This window comes from Etheostoma spectabile, chromosome 16 (assembly GCF_008692095.1).
Source record: "Etheostoma spectabile isolate EspeVRDwgs_2016 chromosome 16, UIUC_Espe_1.0, whole genome shotgun sequence".
Taxonomy (NCBI): Eukaryota; Metazoa; Chordata; class Actinopteri; order Perciformes; family Percidae; genus Etheostoma; species Etheostoma spectabile.
Window position 1 is genome coordinate 13,440,934 of NC_045748.1, and position 17,806 is coordinate 13,458,739.

General features: G+C 40.8%; 1 protein-coding gene and 1 long non-coding RNA gene across 12 annotated transcripts in view; both read right to left on the minus strand.

Annotated features, from left to right (window-relative positions):
- The window catches only part of LOC116704521 (disabled homolog 2-interacting protein), a 154,575-nt gene that overhangs the window by 84,199 nt on the left and 52,570 nt on the right, over positions 1-17,806 (minus strand). For 2 of the 11 annotated variants that reach the window (XM_032540080.1, XM_032540078.1), the window contains exon 1: positions 7,098-7,418. The exons of 8 other annotated variants lie outside the window; for them this stretch is intronic. In XM_032540080.1, the coding sequence (XP_032395971.1) occupies positions 7,098-7,221 (124 nt within the window). In that variant the 5' untranslated portion in view covers positions 7,222-7,418. Of the gene's footprint in view, positions 1-7,097; positions 7,419-7,472; positions 7,475-7,753; positions 7,761-17,806 lie in introns of those variants that run through there. One more of the 11 variants, XM_032540084.1, reaches the window with a different exon arrangement.
- LOC116704527 (uncharacterized) overlaps positions 8,814-17,806 on the minus strand; it is a 19,985-nt gene continuing 10,992 nt past the window's right edge. The window contains exon 3 of the long non-coding RNA XR_004335704.1: positions 8,814-8,981. This is a non-coding gene — a long non-coding RNA (uncharacterized LOC116704527). The remainder of the gene's footprint in view (positions 8,982-17,806) is intronic.

The following is a 17,806-nucleotide window of genomic DNA, read 5'->3' on the forward strand; positions in this document are numbered from 1 at the left end:
CACACACATATACATACAATTACATTCTCTGTGGGCCGGTGAAATGTGCAGCAACAATCACAGGCTGTCAAAGTGTGTTTACTGTGTTCTCTCTACCTGAAAGACCATCTTCTCTTGGTCCACACCACCTCTCATCTTCCCTCCTTCACAAATACATCCCTTTTCTGTTTTTCCCCTCAAGTGGAAGACAACTAGAACTTATCTTGACTGGCTGATAGTGCTGCAACAAAACAAAAAAAGGCTCTGGAATTGTCTCTGGAATATAAACTGTGAATTAATGTCAATCAAAGAGCAATCTGCCAGAAAGAAGATTGCTTTGTTCATTTATTTTGTCAGAAAGCATAGTGTCATTAGTGGAATTTCTGACTCCCAGAAGGACAGTGATCCATGTAATGGAGGTCACAGTGGAGGCCCACCCAGGCACATACTGTATTAGAGGCACAGCTTTGAACTGTCAAGCATTATGGCTTAGTCTGACAACATGTGTTGGTGTGTGAGAGAGACAGTGAATAGGAGAGGTGGGGGAGAGAGTGTTTGGTTGTGTGTTGATGCACACAGACTCTAATGTGTTAACACTGAACTGTGAGGACAGCTCTGGACTCTTGACCTCTGAGATGTGGTATTTACACAGCCCAGAGATGATGGGGTGATAAAGAGGTGCTGCTTCGTCTCATTGGAGCGACTCTGTGTACACGAGGGACTTAAAGTGAATCATTTCAACCTACCAACAACCACTAGTGCAGAAACAATCAACAGTCACTTAACTTTCTGCTAACATTGTGCCCCAATCTGCAGTCGACTGTGGTGTGATGACACCAACATCATAGCCGCCTGAATTTTTAGCAGATTTCAATATTTATTACTCAAAATTAAATATGGAACACAGGGTTTTTCCTGCATAAAGGAATTTTTCGGGCGGCCCCAAAGAGGTTTTCGCTTGCCCCAAAAGACCACCAGTGCTAAAATGATAAGAATTTAGAGAGAAAACAGCAATTCAAACTCTCTGAATGTGTTAGATAGCAATTTACCAAACAACCATTGAATAAGCCGAGCATAAAATTGAATCTGACCGCTATTATTATTATTATTATTTTTTTTTTTAAAGGTACCCTGCCACACAAAACTATTTTTGTGTGGCATATTTTTTTCAAATATGTTACACCCATATGTTTCTTCATGTTATGTTGTGAATTTGAAAATGAACTGCTACATCCTCTGTCAGCTCTGTATACTGAAAAGAAATAAGAGGAGAAATCAGGCCAATTACAAAAGCTGGTCATTCTGACGTCATGTTGCCTGAGCTCATTAATATTGATGAGCTCGCCCAGTTGCGCTGGGTAAAGGATGCTGATAACCAAGCTCTCATTGGCTAGCTGTTAGCCAATCAGATTCAAGCATCTTAGCTCAATGGATATTGATGAGAACTGGAACAAATCGAGCTGAGTCTTCCTGCAAGCTTTCTATACCACAACGGCTTGAAACAAGGTAACCAAGGCATTTTTCAGACATTTCTGTGTACATATTCTGTATGTTTTGCACATTCAGGAAGTGCCATGTGCTCAGTGCTGTAATTTCATCCATCCTATATGGCTTTAATAACTTTTTGACAAATCATGATGCATCAAGGTATCAAATCAAAGACATGATAATCATAACCGAATCTGTGACAAGTCACACCTCTAGTAGTCCCCCCCCAAAGGCCAATTCTGAGTAAGGAAATACCCTGGAACAGATCCAAAAGGTTTGTGAATCATAGCCACCCAATAAACATTGTAAAAGTTCAGATATTGGGAGCATCAAGCAGCACCACATTTGATTTAAAATGGCTTTTTCCCCACAAACTCAGGGAGTCTATATTCAACCCTGTTCAACCGATATCCAAAAAGAGGTGCTCTGGTTCATGTTAAGTTTGGCACATGCATGCCTTTGTCTGCAATGTGTTATGGGAAGGCAGAGGAGAGGGATGGAGGAGGAGGAGGAGGAGAGCGGGGTGCAGAAAGAGGAAGTTTGTGTTTGCGCAGAGGGCGAAACAGCAGCTACATTCCTGTGACTACCGACTGAGATCCTACCAACTTCAAAAACACCCACAAGCAGACACACAGATACAACCACCATGTGCAGGCTCAGTGTCAACTGCTTTTCTAACATGGACTGGTTGCACATACTGTATATATGTGCATGTGAAAATATCTATGCTTACTTATGCATACTTGCTGCTCTATGTCGACAGGCTTTTTTCAGGGTGACAAATGGCAGTGATATTCTATAGTTCTACAGCTATTTCTCCAAAATCATTCCCTGGCTTTGACTTGTAATCTGAGTTGATATGTATGGATTAAGGGGGATTAGCCTGCACCTGTCCCCCTGTTATTGGACTCAATTGGGTGCTCAAAGGCCCTGTGTCATCTGGCCCATCTCAATTATTCACCAGGCTGGGAGAGAAAAAGGGGGTAGACAAGGACACCGATCCCACAGTTGAGCCTAAGATCAGAGAGTAATCCTGGGTTAAAGATTGAGATGATGTAGAGAGTTCTGGAGATTTAACTTCAAGGCTTGATATACTTTGTTTTAAGTTTAGTTTTTCACTCATATTGTCTCCTACCTAGTTGTATACGTTGGAAATTAAGGAAACCATATCAAAGAATGAGGATGCCTATGGTGATTAGTGAAGCCTTTGTTTTAATAAAACATGACCTTAATTATAAAGAGGATGCTAGGGCACAGACTGCATAAACAGATCAAAGGACTCCTCTGTTTTAGAGAAAAACTGGAAAAAAGGATTTCACTGGCCATGACGTTAAGGTCTGGCACTACATGGCACTCCTTAGCTCTAAATCCTTCCCCATCGTGTTCATATTTAAAGTAGATTAACACTTTTGTGGCACAAATCATTAATACAGACTTGTTTCCAGCCTTTCTCTGTATATAACTGTAACTTAGGCCTCGGAAACTGAGTCATTATTATTCTCTGTGTTGTTCTGATTTCCCATCTAACAACCTTATTTTTGTCCTCTCTTCCCATCAGCGCGTACACACACACACACACACACACACACACACACACACACACACACACACACACACACACACACACACACACACACACACACACACACACACACACACAGACACATCTGGCTACAACATAAACAGCCTGACAGAAACTAAGAATAACACAGTAGCACAGATCAAAAGTGTTTCTTGCTACTGACCCATTGAGAATATGATTACATGCAATTACTGTCAGTGGGCACGCATTATTGAGATGTTACTGAATAGTTCAAACACATCTTTGCAAGATGCTGGCTGTAGCTCTTTACTGTTGTGATATTTCATGGTTTTACTTAGGTTGTAACTTTGCATTTTATGTGCCTGCTAACCAATAAAGTTAATCAATTAAAAAGTGTGCCTTTGGCTCTGCTACAACTCTGTGTCTGTCTCTCTGCTTCGGTTTCACTCCCCACTGAGTCGGACTTAATGTCCCGCCGTCTTTTGCTGTGTATTATTGTTGAAAGTTTCTAATTTATTAAATATTTTCTGAAAGCGTTTAAACAAAGTTTGGAGTTGGAGTTTGTAACATTCCAAAATCTTAATTTTTTTTAATTTAAAGATTTTCAGTTTCACTGTCAATGCATATGGGCTCCATAAACAGTATCTGTTATCAGTTTCATTAACTACTGATAATCGTTATCTGCATTGGCCTTGAAAAACCAGCATTGGTCGATCCCCAAAGGCGCTGACACACCAATCCGATTATCGGTCGTCGAACAGTCTGACAAGGTCGTGACTCGAGTCTTTTTGGTGTGTTCCTTGCCGTCGTCAGTCAGAGGAGCCGTCGGCTTTAATTTTGGCCGATTTGACATGTTGAATCAGAAAGCTGGCAGTCGGACTCAATGACCATCCGACTGATGGAGTGCTGAAAGGAAGACAGAGTCAGCAACTGCATGGCATACTTCTCGCTTAAAACGTTTCCAGAAACACATTTTGGAGACCTATTTTCGTAAAATATGAGATTGTATTCCGAACAAGCTGGCGTTTTGCTAGGTTTTCAAATTCCAGAGAAGCCTGACCCACGTGATGTGTTTGTCCAATCAGCTTTTTGGGCGACACGCCAGATTAGCGCTGCCTGCTGTAATGGAGACATATTACGCCTTGCGCATGCACGCAGAACATACCCTCAAGTCGGCGTCGCTCCGGTATGTTCCGAGACCACTTTTTTGACAAACTTGGGCTCTCTGACACAGCATCCCGACGGTGTGGTGTGAGTTGTTGTCAACTTTTCAATGGAAACCTAACTTTGACAAAGCTATCCACTTTTTTCAGAGACCTAATTTTTCCACCAAAGTGTCTCTGAGGAGGTAAAGCTGTTATGTGTTATACAAAGACTACAAAGACGTTTGATTGCATCGAGAGATTTGAAACACGGCAGCATAACAAGTCAGAACAGACAATACGCTCACTCTTTCTCTGCCCGTCTCTCTGCCATTCTCCCTTCGAGATAAGCAGTCATTTTGTATGTAAATGTCACCAACCCCTGTGAAAGAAAAGGAAACAGATCCAGAGTGATGCGAGGGTGAACCAGACTGTTTTCCATTCCCAGATAGTGACGCGCTGACATGCACACACATGCTGAGAAAACAATAACACATGAGCTCACGCACCTGATCTGTCCACTGGTGGCCATGTATGCATCACAGTAACTTCCTCAAGATAAACTCACATAGCTGTCCGTGGCAGGGGTGTTAACAAGACTTTTTTTTATTATTCCTTGGCTGCTGGGCTTCTCAAATGTGACACAACTGTAGCAATATCACATCATCTAGCTGCAGGCACATAGAATTGTTTACTTCTCTCACAAGACTCACAAGCCTTATTTGAATGAATTAGAGGAAATGCACACACACACACACAAACACACACACACATTGAGGGGTGGGCAGCATGAATAAAATTGTCTTGCAGTGTTTATATAACTCTATATTTACATTAATATTGCAATAGTAGTATAGTACATTTACTGGAAATTGGACATTCCAGATGGAAATGTGTCTTTTTTTGCTACATCCAATGTATTTACATGCTCTTAAGTAACCAAGTAACCAGTATCACTTAACAAAAGCTACCATAACCTGCTGAAGAAATGAAAGGGGAGCGAGAGAGGGGGGGAATGACATGCAGCAAAGGGCCACAAGTCAGAGTTGAACCCGGGCCCATTGCGTCGAGGAGTAAGCCTCTATGTATGGGTGCCTGCTCTACCAACTGAGATATCCGGGTGCCCAGTGTTACCGGGTTTTTAAATCAGATTTTTACATTAACCCATGTGCATGACAAAGAAATGCAACTGCCACTTGAGGGCAGCAGAAACAAAAGTACGCTAACCGAGTGTTATGTAGTTGGCGAATGCAAGTCTTTACTTTTAGCTCTGTTTTGCTCACCACTAACTCATAAAAAACAAAAACAAAATCCTTTATCTGCAAAAAAAGCTCCAGAATGTTAACCAGGTAGTTGTTAACTTTGTGTATCTGCTGTTTGGTATTGTGCACTGGGTGAAAACAGCAGCCTGCTGTTGCTGGAAACTGGACTGGTGAGAGCGGTGAGATTGACAGTTAAGCTGTAGGCTTGAAAACCCAAAACAATGAGTTGAAAGATTAGGAGAAACTACAGAGTTGTGTGAAAACTCTCTGTGGGTGCATCGCTACAAGCAACTCCTTTTACATTCAAGTAGTAATGTGATCCACTGTTAAAATTAAAAACATGGATTATAGCTGCTTTAAGAAAGCGAAACGAATGAGGAATATCAGTCACTAAAAAGTAACTCTCGTATATGAAAAACATTAATAATGATGCTTATTATGCAAATCCAAAGACAGGTCTAACATTCTTTAAAGCATCAATAATCACTTGCTGTCACTGATTCAATAATAATAATTCATCAAATGCCATTCTGATTAATTCTGCCAGTAGACCCACTTAGAATTCTCTAACATGCAAGTGTAGACATACAAAGCAAAACCACATCTTTTAATTATTTCAACTACAAAAATCAAAGCGTGAATTGCTCTTGAAAGTGGTCTTTAGCAACATCTGGGAACAACCTCCACTCACCCTGTGCGCGTCACTGCGTATGTGCAGTGTGTAAAAGTTTTTGTGAGGGGACCTTGCACTTAGCCACAAAGATCAAGGCAGAGTGTGTTGTTGTTGTTGAGTGTGTGTGTGTGTGTAAGCTGAATGATACAGAGGGGAGACTTCAAAGCTCCTCTTTCATCAGATAGAGAAGACATACAAACCAGGCACCTGCACACTCTGTTTGTCTCTCTCTCATGGCTATGTCTGTCTTTGTCTGTCTCTTAGTAAAGGAGACTAACTACACTTACATAATGCAAAAATAAAAATAAAATGGTTCAATTTCAGTTAAAGTGAGCCTCATGTTTTCCTGCCTGAGTGATTTGTCTCAGAGCTTGCATCACATCCAAAGCAACCGAGCAAGAGATAACCCAGCAGTCTTCTACTTAATATGTTGTTTGGCAAGTTACAGCAGTTCACTTGGAGAAAAAAAAAAAATCAATAGGCTGAAGACTGTACTTATTTTCTTTCAATTCAAGTAACTTGAGCTAAGCCTTGGGGCCAGACTTATCACTATAACCTTGCAGTTCAAACACTGCCTCTAGCAGTGAGTACAAGAGTACTAAAGAGGCAAAAAATACACCAAAGTAAAGAAACAGAGTGGTTGAGGACATGAGCTAACAGAAAAGAGATGTGGTTATTGTATGGAAAACTAACTTACTGACTTTTTTGGTTGCTAAAAAGGCAAATATTCACACCTGAACTGGGTGGAACTCTGCAAGTTGACACTGAGCTGTGAGCTGTCAGGTGCTGGTGGTGCAATATGAGACTAGCATCACCTTGTGAATAGTGACGCCAAACTGTCATCTTACTCTATTGTCATGAACACACAGACGCAGGAGCACAAACACATTTGCAATAGTGTTGCCATGGGTTCTAAAAATAATGTTACTATTAAAGTCGTTCTTATACTGTATGAACAAAAAAGAAGAAAAATGCATGGTGAACTTTTTAGCAGTAGTAGTATTTATTACCCCTGCTGACAGACGGTCTGGAGCGGCTGCGGGACCGGCTTCGCTGACGCTGCAGTCGGGACTTGCCCAGGAATCTGTAGTAGTACGAGGGTCTCCCAGATCCCTTCCTAGTGACCCCAGCCATGGTGCTAGTTTCCACTCTGAAGCCCACCAACAACAAGATATCTCAGCAGCACTGAAAACAAAGTCCTCTTGAGTCTGGTATCAGTGCAGATAAACTCCAGGTGACATTCTCATGGACTGCAACTCTGTTTAACGCAAACTTCTCTCAAGAGTCCTCTTGCAGACATTCACATCTACTTAAATTGAAGTCGTGATCAAAACCATTTCCCACTGGAGAAAGAAAAAGAGAAGATAACACCCTCTAACATCCACCACTCTTTAATGCTTGTGTTCTGTCCCACAAGCTCAGACTTAAGCTCCACCTTTTGAACACTCCCCCTCAAAGTTTCCCACAGCAACATCCCAGAGGCATCATGTCCGGAATACTGTGCGAGTGTGTATCCTGAATGACAGGAAAGCTGTTTCTGTTCCCAGTGCCAGAGTACACTAAAGGGATTTTACAGACAGTCAGAAAGCCAGTCCCTCGGTTTCATAAAGCAGTAAAGGACTCTCTTGTAACACAGTTATGTACATTCAAATCCATTATCTTCAACTCCTGTGCCTCTGTGTGAGTGTGTGTAACAAAGAGAGAGAGAGAGAGAGAGAGAGAGAGAGAGAGAGAGAGAGAGAGAGAGAGAGAGAGAGAGATATGAGAGAGAGAGTGTGTGTGTGTGTGTGTGTGTGTGTGTGTGTGTGTGTGTGTGTGTGCATGGTTTGTGATTGAGAACAACAGAAGAAAAGTTTGGGCTGCGTTGAAAACATGCATAGAAAGCGGCTTCAGTGGAATGGAGTTAAGAAGACAGCTATCAGATTACAGAATGTTTCCCTCCATCAAACAAACTAATCTGTTACAGACTCACAGATAAGACAGCATCTGGTGCAGTAAACAAGTTTGACTTAAAATAAAAAATAAAAACTTCCCACTTTTAGTGACTCCTGATCCAGTCACAGTCACGCTCCCTGTGTTACAACTTAACCCCTTTAATTTGCCTCCCTAGGCAAGAAAGGCATGGCAGGGAGTGACATCCTATCAGAAGCGGATGTAAATAGGCAGTTTAACCTGTCAAACAGAGTGTGCTCTGTAGGAGAGGGTCAGGCAAATTGGCCATAACTAGACATGATGACACACATGGACAATTGCAAGGATGAATGTATGTGTCTGCAGTGCACAATAGGTGATATTAGGATTTTCACATTGGGATTTTGAGTTTACAAAAAAATCATGAAGCTTGACCACCCTTATAACACACTGTAAATTAATTAGTAAGAAGTAATGTAATAAATCCCAGACATTGTTACATAACATTGTTTATTTATGTATATTTACAGTTGTAACATCTGAGGACAGAATTTGTCAGTAGACAGTATGCGTCCAAGTTTTTTGTGGGGCAGTATCGCTCCTCTGAAATTTGTGCAGAGGGCAGTGAGGCAGACCCACACTCCCACACACATTTTCTTGCAGCTGACAAAGTGATGTGAAGTGAGTAAAAGAAATCCACTCTAAAGCAAAGTAAAACCAATGGGTGACTGTGTGTCAATTTTATATTTGGCTTAAAAGGAGCGCTATGCAGTTTTGGCAATTTATTAGCTGTTTTCTTGCTTTTAGCTCACAGGTTTCTCTATAGAACTCCCCCTACCGCTTCTGAATAGATATTTTGCAGCTCCTATGTTAACTTGTGTCTGACTCCTCGCTTGGTCAGTCTGCCGTTTCCTCTTTCTGTGTTTCTCCGACAATGCTTTCCTAGCATTCTGCTTCTCTTTTGCTGGTTCAGCCATGACCATCTCCATTGCTACCTTGTTTTTATAGCCAGCCAGTTCCTGAATGGGCGTATGTGTGCAGTGCTGTGAAGCAATTTGTTACATCGCAAGACCTGATATCACGCGATACATCCTGAAGGTGAGGCCAGTGGCTTGCCAGCCGAAAGTTGGTGCTAGGGGGGAGTGAGACGACCACCATTCAACTCGAAAAAAGTCATATATATATTCCGATGACTCCAAAGCTGTTCAGTTAAGGTAAACTAAGCTAAAAAAACCTGCATTGTTCCCCTTTAAAAAGCATAGTAAAACTTATGAAAGATTCTGTAAAACATCTGATAGACACTATGGGACACTGTGACTATGAACACTGATGTAAAACAGCGGTTCAGAAGTGTATCAACAGAACTGAAACTTCAAGGCAAAAGTCGCAAAATTGACCATACCATGACTGACAAGTGACTTTTGGGAAGTACAGAAATGAAACGACAACGGACACAAAGACATCATCGCATAAAAATGCTGACGCGCAAACAAAAACACACAAAAAAGGTCACAAACATGCATGGTCGCAAACAACAGCCTGAGAAAAAAAGCAAATAGTCAACCTCTTTGTAATCAACGTCGCTAGGTCTCAAGATAAATTAATGTATGTCTTCCTCTCCTGCTCTCTCATAGGCTACTCTCCATCTGCATTACCTTTGCTTTCTCTCTATGGCTGCTCAATTGTTTACTGTGAGATGGCGCTTGTTGCTAGTGAGAGCAGTGGGGACCATAACGCTACACGCTGCATGGAGTTTTTGTCATTACCTCAACCCATAAACTCACAACGACAGAATGAAGCAGTGTGTGTATATGTCTCTGTATGTCTCTAACATAGGCTGGACTGTTCCCCTGGTCCCACAGAGAGTATTTAGCAGGACCATTAGTGGGTATACATCACTCCAGAGCGAGTCAGAGACTCGTGCCAGATAGCAGAGGGAATGTTAAGGCCTTCAGGCTCATGAAACACCCTGAAGACACTGTTAACATGGTCTCTCAATCTCATGGAGAAACCAGTAATATACCTGTGTGTATAGATTTTAAGACCTAGGCTGAAATGTCACATAAATATACACAAATAATGTTACAAGGGAACTCATGTTGCTGTGGTTGGTGTGAAGCCAGACTACATCTTTAATAACAGAGCTGACTGATTTGTAGTGCCTGTGTGTAACAGTCCTCGTGGGGATAGTATGCCTACAATGAGCTCTTATTAGACAGGACAGGAGCCTATAGACGGGCATACCGGAGAATCAGGGTCATGCAGAGTTCGTTTGCTGCCGTTTGCCTCCTCTGGCTGGAAAGGGCTAATTACAGGTCACGAAAAAAGGTCAAGTAAACCACAGGCTTTTGTTTTATTGTGAATGCCAGTTGTGACCTCTTGCAGTATGGGATAGGACCCAAACATAGGACCATCAAAAGCTGTGCTTCCATTCAATTGTCAAGCGAATTTTAAGCAAACTTTTGTCACAAAAAAAAGGAAATGCAAATTACGTGTGTTTCCGTCCTCTGGTTTGGAGCAAATAAATTAGGCTACGGTGTAGTTTTGTCAGAAGTTAGCGCTATAGGCTTTGGCAGTAATTTGCCAGTAAACAAAGAAGTAGAAGCTAACTGGAAACAAATTTAATTTAACCGCATCTAACCCATCAATAAAGGAATAACTGAGAGGTCTTCAAGGATTTGTTTACGTTTAATGTAATCCGGTTATGGCAATGAGACAAACTAATGCATTGTGGACAATGACAAAAAATATTGACTTTCGGCAACCTGGTTCTTTCTATCTAACATGGTGCTGTGCATTTCTACTTAAATGAGGTGTAGTAAAAATAATGCTGATTTGCAAGTTTCTTTACATGGCTGGATGGCATCACTTCAAAACCAGGCGTTTCCAGTGTTTAATAGCTCACTTTCCAGGCAGTCAGCTAAATTGTTAATTCACAAGAGCAGAATGGAAAAGGTTTGGAAGCAACAACAATACCCACTAATGCCTTGATACATATATCAAGACAAATGCATTTAGTGTACTGATGTGATCAGCACGAGCCATTAAGCGTTCCGAGTACAGAATCATTGAGCCAGAGTCGAAACATTGTAGTGCGGTTTGTGTAAGTGAACTTAGACTAAGGGGCGACACTACTTCCGGTTCTTCTGTATAACCAAAACACCCAGCACTCAACAACAAAGGCCTAATGTTGTAAAAGTTGTATTGCTGCATGTGCGGTTAATAAAATCCTTCAGAAACTGGAAGAAAGCATTGTGTATGTTTTATTATATTAATTTACTTATCTGTCAGAAGGACTCCTCGTGCTTCTAAATTGCCCCCAGGCGACCTGCTGACACTAAAATACACATTGGGCCCTATTTTAGCAATCTAAGCACATGGCGTAAAGCTAACAAGAATAGTGTGCACAATGTGCATAAGCCGAGGCGCAAATTACTAATTTGCTGTTATACTTTAGACCAGGTGTTTGTTGGTCAATGGCGCGATCACTTCCAGCTGCCCCAAGATAGCAATATACCAAGAACTGAACACACCTCCCTGTAAGACCAGCACCCCCCATGGGCGCAAAGGTGCATTTGCTATTTAAACGATATGGGCGCTGGACGGTCGTAAAATAGCAAAGACGCTTGCATTGGGCTTTGCAACCGGGGCATGCCAGTGGTCCAGATAGGGCCCATTGTGTTCTTTAATAAGTTTATTAAATGTATTAGTAGCATGTACATTATCTAAGGTTGACTTGAAAGAGTTCAATGTCTACAGCTTTAGTAATGCATAGTAAACCAACACAGTTTTTTATCTACTGTGTGTGTTTATACTAGCACATTCTCATAAAAGTTACACTGCAAGAAAATGACATAAACTCCTATATATTCTTTTAACAAATGCTCAGCTATGCTCTAGTTTCACCCACAAACTGCCTCGACATCAATTAGCCATGCACATAAAGACACTATGGACACAATGGTGACTGAAATATAACGCAGCAACAAGCCTTCTGAGAACTCAAAATATATTCTGTGCATAGAAATGTCCCAAACCCAGGAAAGTTATTGAACATGACTTACAATTGCTGGTGAAGTATCCAGCTGAGGGGAAAATGGAAGTAATTCCACTTTCAGAGCAAATAAAAAGACAAAGAGACATGTATTGATTCTCAGCATAGCTCACTCTGTTGTCTCAAAATGGATAGCGGGTCTCACACACAAAGTGGCACATACTAGCTATTACACCTAAAATACAGCCAGCCATTAGAGCAAAACACCTCAGAGGGCGTCACAGGGATTAGACTGCTCTGAAATAACAGCGCAGACTGGCATGTGATAAGAAACTGTAAAGATCCAAGGATGGAAAGCCTGGGCAAAACTTGTTCGTCTGGAAATGACAAAACATATATATTAGTATGGATTACGAGCAGTGGATAAGACAAAATTGATAGCCACTGTTGCTTGAATCTCCTTGGGCAGATAATAGTTTGCCCGCTAAAAGTCAACACAACTTTATTATATATAATAAAGTCAGTGCTGCTTTGGTGTAAACGGCAAAACACTCTTATAGATGTCAGACAGAGTCTTTTTCATTCTATATATACATACATACACACAGACATATGTATATATATATGTCTGAAAAGAGTTCAGAACAGTCCAGAATCCAGAGGTATTCAACTTACTATCAAATAAGACAAAGAAAAGCAGCATAGTCTCCCAAATTGCAAAAAAAATATAGACATTGCAAACTATTCATAATGTACCTGAGTCATTTCTCTTATATAATACAAGAATAGACTTTACATTTACATGTAAGCTCTCCTGTGGAATAGCCCAACAGCACATCAAAACTGCATCACTACTGACCCCTTCTGGAGAACATGGTAATGTACAACCGATGGTAACAGCGCTCTGTTCACACTTGTAAAATTGTTATACACTTCAAACTGTCCCAGAGTTTCTAGACAGAAGGTTAACAGATGTAGACACACAGAATGCACTGCGGGAACGACTGTAGCTCATCATACAATAGGACCAGTACTTACTGAAACATGCTGCACCACGTTGTAAAAAAATATTCTAATACTATACATAATTTTAAAAAATAAAATCTAAATGTTTTGCACTGCACTAGACTCTTCTTTAAATTCTGTTTTCTTATTGTGGTTGGCTTTATTGATACAGCCAGTCAGAAAACAGATAGAGGTAATCACAAGGTTTTGTCGCAGATACATCATTGTGGTACACAATATATCAACTATATCATGCGGGCTAACTTTCCACACCGACACAACATCTTTATATGACTGTCCAATGAACTCCTAATCTGAATGGATCCAAAGCGATGTGGAGGAAAAGGAGCCAAACAGATGGACAGAGAAATCAACCACCACACTCTACTAATAACAGATAACAGAAGGGCTCGTCTGTTCTCGAGCAAATAGCTTCAGCACAAAGAAAGTGGAACGTCTGAATGGATTAAAAGGGATGTCCATAAGAAGATCAGAGCCCATCTAAAATCTCGGGCTGATCTGAAGTGACATTTGAGGAATACACAGATATACAGAACTTGAAACATCCCTAAATTTGGTTCGTTTTCAGGAAAGCCACGACTCCCATACCTACAGTAGTGAGCCGGGGATTAAAGATTGCCGCATTAAATCAATTTCTCTCTCAAAGTTTGACCATGCTAACTTCTCCTGCTGCTCTAGTGACAGACTGGTGCCAACTGCCCATGCTATGGCTGCCCGTAATGAGAAAAATGTACGATATTCAATAACATTGTTAAGATATTACTTGCGCTAAATAAACAGATATTGAAGTGTACTCATTATTGCTTCTTTCAGTATTCTGCTAAAAACAACAATTGCAGGCGCCTGGGTGGCTCGCCTGGTGGAGCACGCGCCCATATAGCACACGCACATATATAGAGGTTTACTCCTAGATGCGGTGGCCGCAGATTCGACTCCGACCTGCGGCCCTTTGCTGCATGTCATTCCCCCACTCTTGCCCCTTCTATGGCTTCAGCTGTCCTATAGAAATAAAGGCCTAAAATGCCCATGTTTTCTACTGATAAAAAATAAAATCTCTCAATATGTTGCATCCTTCTGCAATATGTGTATTGTGCTAGTTTAGAAAAAAGAAATATATATATATATATATTGTGCAGCCCTTATCCACGCTGTCTTTTCTCCCTCCTCTTATTCGTGCTTTCCACTCCCTCCTGGCCCCAAAGTAAAGGCCAAATTACAGAATGTACTATCCCAAGCAGAACTCATTTTACAAGACTAGAGACAGACAGAGAACAGAGGAGTCTGTGTGACACTGTTGGCCAGATACAAACAGATATGCACGATGGAGTAGGAGAAGAGAAGGGGGGGGGGCTTTTTTTTAGCAATGATTAAAGGAATAAAGAGCTCAAATAAGTACTGAGAGCGGGAGAAGGAGATGACAGAGGTCACGCTAATGAAGCAACCACTTGAGACAGACGGACCTCTGGCAATGTTGTTTTCAAATTTAATATCAAATGTGCCACAAATGCACACTCAGTCATTCACGTTCATGCACCATCACGCTCAGTCACAGGCAATTTGTGTGCATATTCAGATTCACACATGCCCACGGGTTGTCCCCAGCTATGTATAATGCCATATTGCTTTATGTCATCATAGGAAAACAAGTGATTTGGGGGAATCAGGTGAAAGAGAGTTTTCCTGGCTCAGAATGGGCCTTTGGGGGGGTGAGTACACATGTCAGTCAGCCTATAGTAAAGCCAATGAGTCTGTGTTACCTTATTTGACAGAAATCTATACATTTGGGGTGGCTGTGGCTCAGTGGTAGAGCGGTCGCTTGCCAATGGGAGGAGGGGGTTCGATCCCTGGCCCTCCAGTCCCACGTCGAAGTGTCCTTGGGTAAGACACTGAACCCCAAGTCTTCGGCGTGTAAATGTGAGTGAGTGCTTATCACAGTGTGTGAAGGTGTGTGAATGGTTCCTGTAAAAGTGCTTTGAGTAGTCGTTAAGAGCAGAAAAAGGCTGAATAAGAACAGACCATTTACCTCTTATTTATGACAATTTCATAAACAAAAAATTGATATTATGCTTAAGTAAATAATAAATCCCCAAGTAAGAAAATTGGGCTAAAAACATAATACGAGAATTTAAATAAATCACTGTGACCGGGTTCATCCTGACTGGAGATAAAACTAAGATTAGCTCTCATATTCAGGTTCATGTTCTGCTTGTTTAACGGTGGTTTGGTAATTGCTTTTAAACACATTTAGAGATGATTTTAATTGCTATTTTTGTTCTAAATTCTTGTCATTTTGGTGCTGGTCACTTTACTTTGGGACTGGCTTAAACCTCTTTTGGGGGAACCAAAATGCAAAAAAAAACCTGTGAGTATGTGTCTAAAAGGCTCACAAAACGGATAAATATTTCGGATTATTGAAAACACTGTAATTCACATGATAGACACCTTCAAATTGAGTATCAGTTGCTCTAATGTTATTTCATACCATGCTGCTTATTAGCAGTCTGGCTGTGCAGAATTAAGCTTAGCCAGTGGCCTCTCTTGTGGCTGTGTACGTCTCGTCTTATCTCCCTCCTCCACTGGTGGGCTTCACCGCAGAGCCCCAAAACACAATAGTGCAGCCCACACCAGTGGCAGAATCCTGTGAGCTCGACGTCTGCCAATACCATTTCTGTTTACTGAGTACCAGCTCACATAAGAAAGCACCCAACAATTCAAACAACACCTAGCCTGAAATCGTTGACCAATGCTTGTAGTTAGAGTGCGAGTAAAAGCATGTAATGTAATGTAATGTGTCAATGCAATAATTAAGAAATGGCTTCTTTTTTACCCAAGGTTTTCCAGTTTCATTTTGATTTTTGGAACTTTAAAACTATGTATTTATTATTTTGTATTTTATATATATTTTTATAATTAATACTTGATCACAATTTCCGAGAGCACGGGCTAATATCATCAACACTCCGAAATCCTCACACTTAAAAGAGCTGGAGCCAAAGAATGTTTGGCATTTCTGATTGATTATTGATTTTATTATCACAACAGTTGGCGATTAATCACCTGTTGATCAATATATTGACTCATTACTTTAGCCTTGATTCTACCTAATACTTTTTCCCTGTCTCTGACACACGCACACACACACACACACACACACAGTGAGGCCTTGTGCAACGCTCATCATAGAGACAGGATTACACTGTGAATAGTCTACATTCTGTTGTTGACATTTAAGCGAATGCTTACACAGGGAAATCAATCCTTTGTGGATCAAACAAATAAGCGGCCTGGTTGTGTGACCAATAAAAACAAAACACAAAAAAAAGACAGATAGACAGACAGATAGATAGATGCTTCATCAGATAGATAGATAGATAGATAGATAGATAGATAGATAGATAGATAGATAGATGCTTCATTGAGTCTACTGGGGGATGGTCATACGTGCGCAGGAACGGACAAACACACATACGGTATAAGCTCTCCAAGGGTTTTCACTGTCCATCTCCTTCTGGTAATCCTGTTCTTATTTAATCTACGTGGAAACCCCCTTTAAATCCCAGGTCAAACAACACGCTATGGGGAGAGGGATGGAAGAACAGAAGCAGAAATGGGTGTTGTACTGTAAGTTTCTAACATGCAGAACTGTTTGTTGCTACATGACTGCGGCTACAAAACAAATTCTTGAAGAGTACCAGAATGCAATTGTTTTATGAACATGATGTCTCTGGATCTCTTCCTAGTTTTGTCATCATTGATTTTTGCTTGCTTTTTTGACAAACAATCCTGCAGTGCTTCATGGTAATGGGCTGTGAGCAAATGATTAGAGTTTATACTAGTTGGGGAAATATTGCACCCATAAGTAATCTAAATTATTTCTTGTGAGGTAGAAAGTAGAATTTGCTCTGACTGTAAAAGGCTGTAAAATTGCAGAAAAAATAATTAGAGGACATAGCGGGCCAGAAAGCTGGTTTTATAGGTAAGAAAACATGTCATTACAGAACTGGGACTGTGGTGCTTCATTTATCCTCCTCTTACTTCATTCCTAAGATTTTTATTGATGTTCTGTATACCATCCCCCTCTCTTTGTACGTGTGAGGAAGAATCACTACTTTTAGTTCTTTCCTTTAATTGCTCACTTTCTTTTCTTTGCTCACTGAGGTTCCTATTAACACGTTTACACCAAACTCTACTGTTACAAACAAATATGGGACAAAATAAACCACGCCTGTGCTGACACGTTCATGTGGCATTCAATTTAGTGGGTTTCTTAAATACATATCTCATAATAGCTGATTATAGCTTGTTTCCAATTTTATTCTGTAATATGTCATGTTCTTTATTTCAGAATTTATGGAATTCAGTCAGAGCCCACGTAAGGGTCGCCACTTCCCATTCAGCCACAGCGACTCCATTGTTATATGAACAATAGGCATAATTTGTTTAATGGCCATGTGAAATTTAAGTGGCCCACAGAATGAGGCTAGGGAGGGGTGACTGGTGATTTGGCCGCGATACAGTCAATACTGTGGCTGCCAATTAATGGTAGTGTAAAACTTCTCTATCCATCAACCGCTGACCTTTGATATGTGCAAATGTGCTGACTGTTAATTAAGCTTTCACCTGCATGTACATGCATACTAGTCAGGCACACAAGCACCCGCTTTCATCTCTTTAATTGTAGTCTATGTGCTGTAGAACATATTATGCATGAACTCACAAATGAACAAACACACTATATATAGAGGTGGTCCTTTAAAAACAAAGGCAAACATAAACTCATGTTGGGGG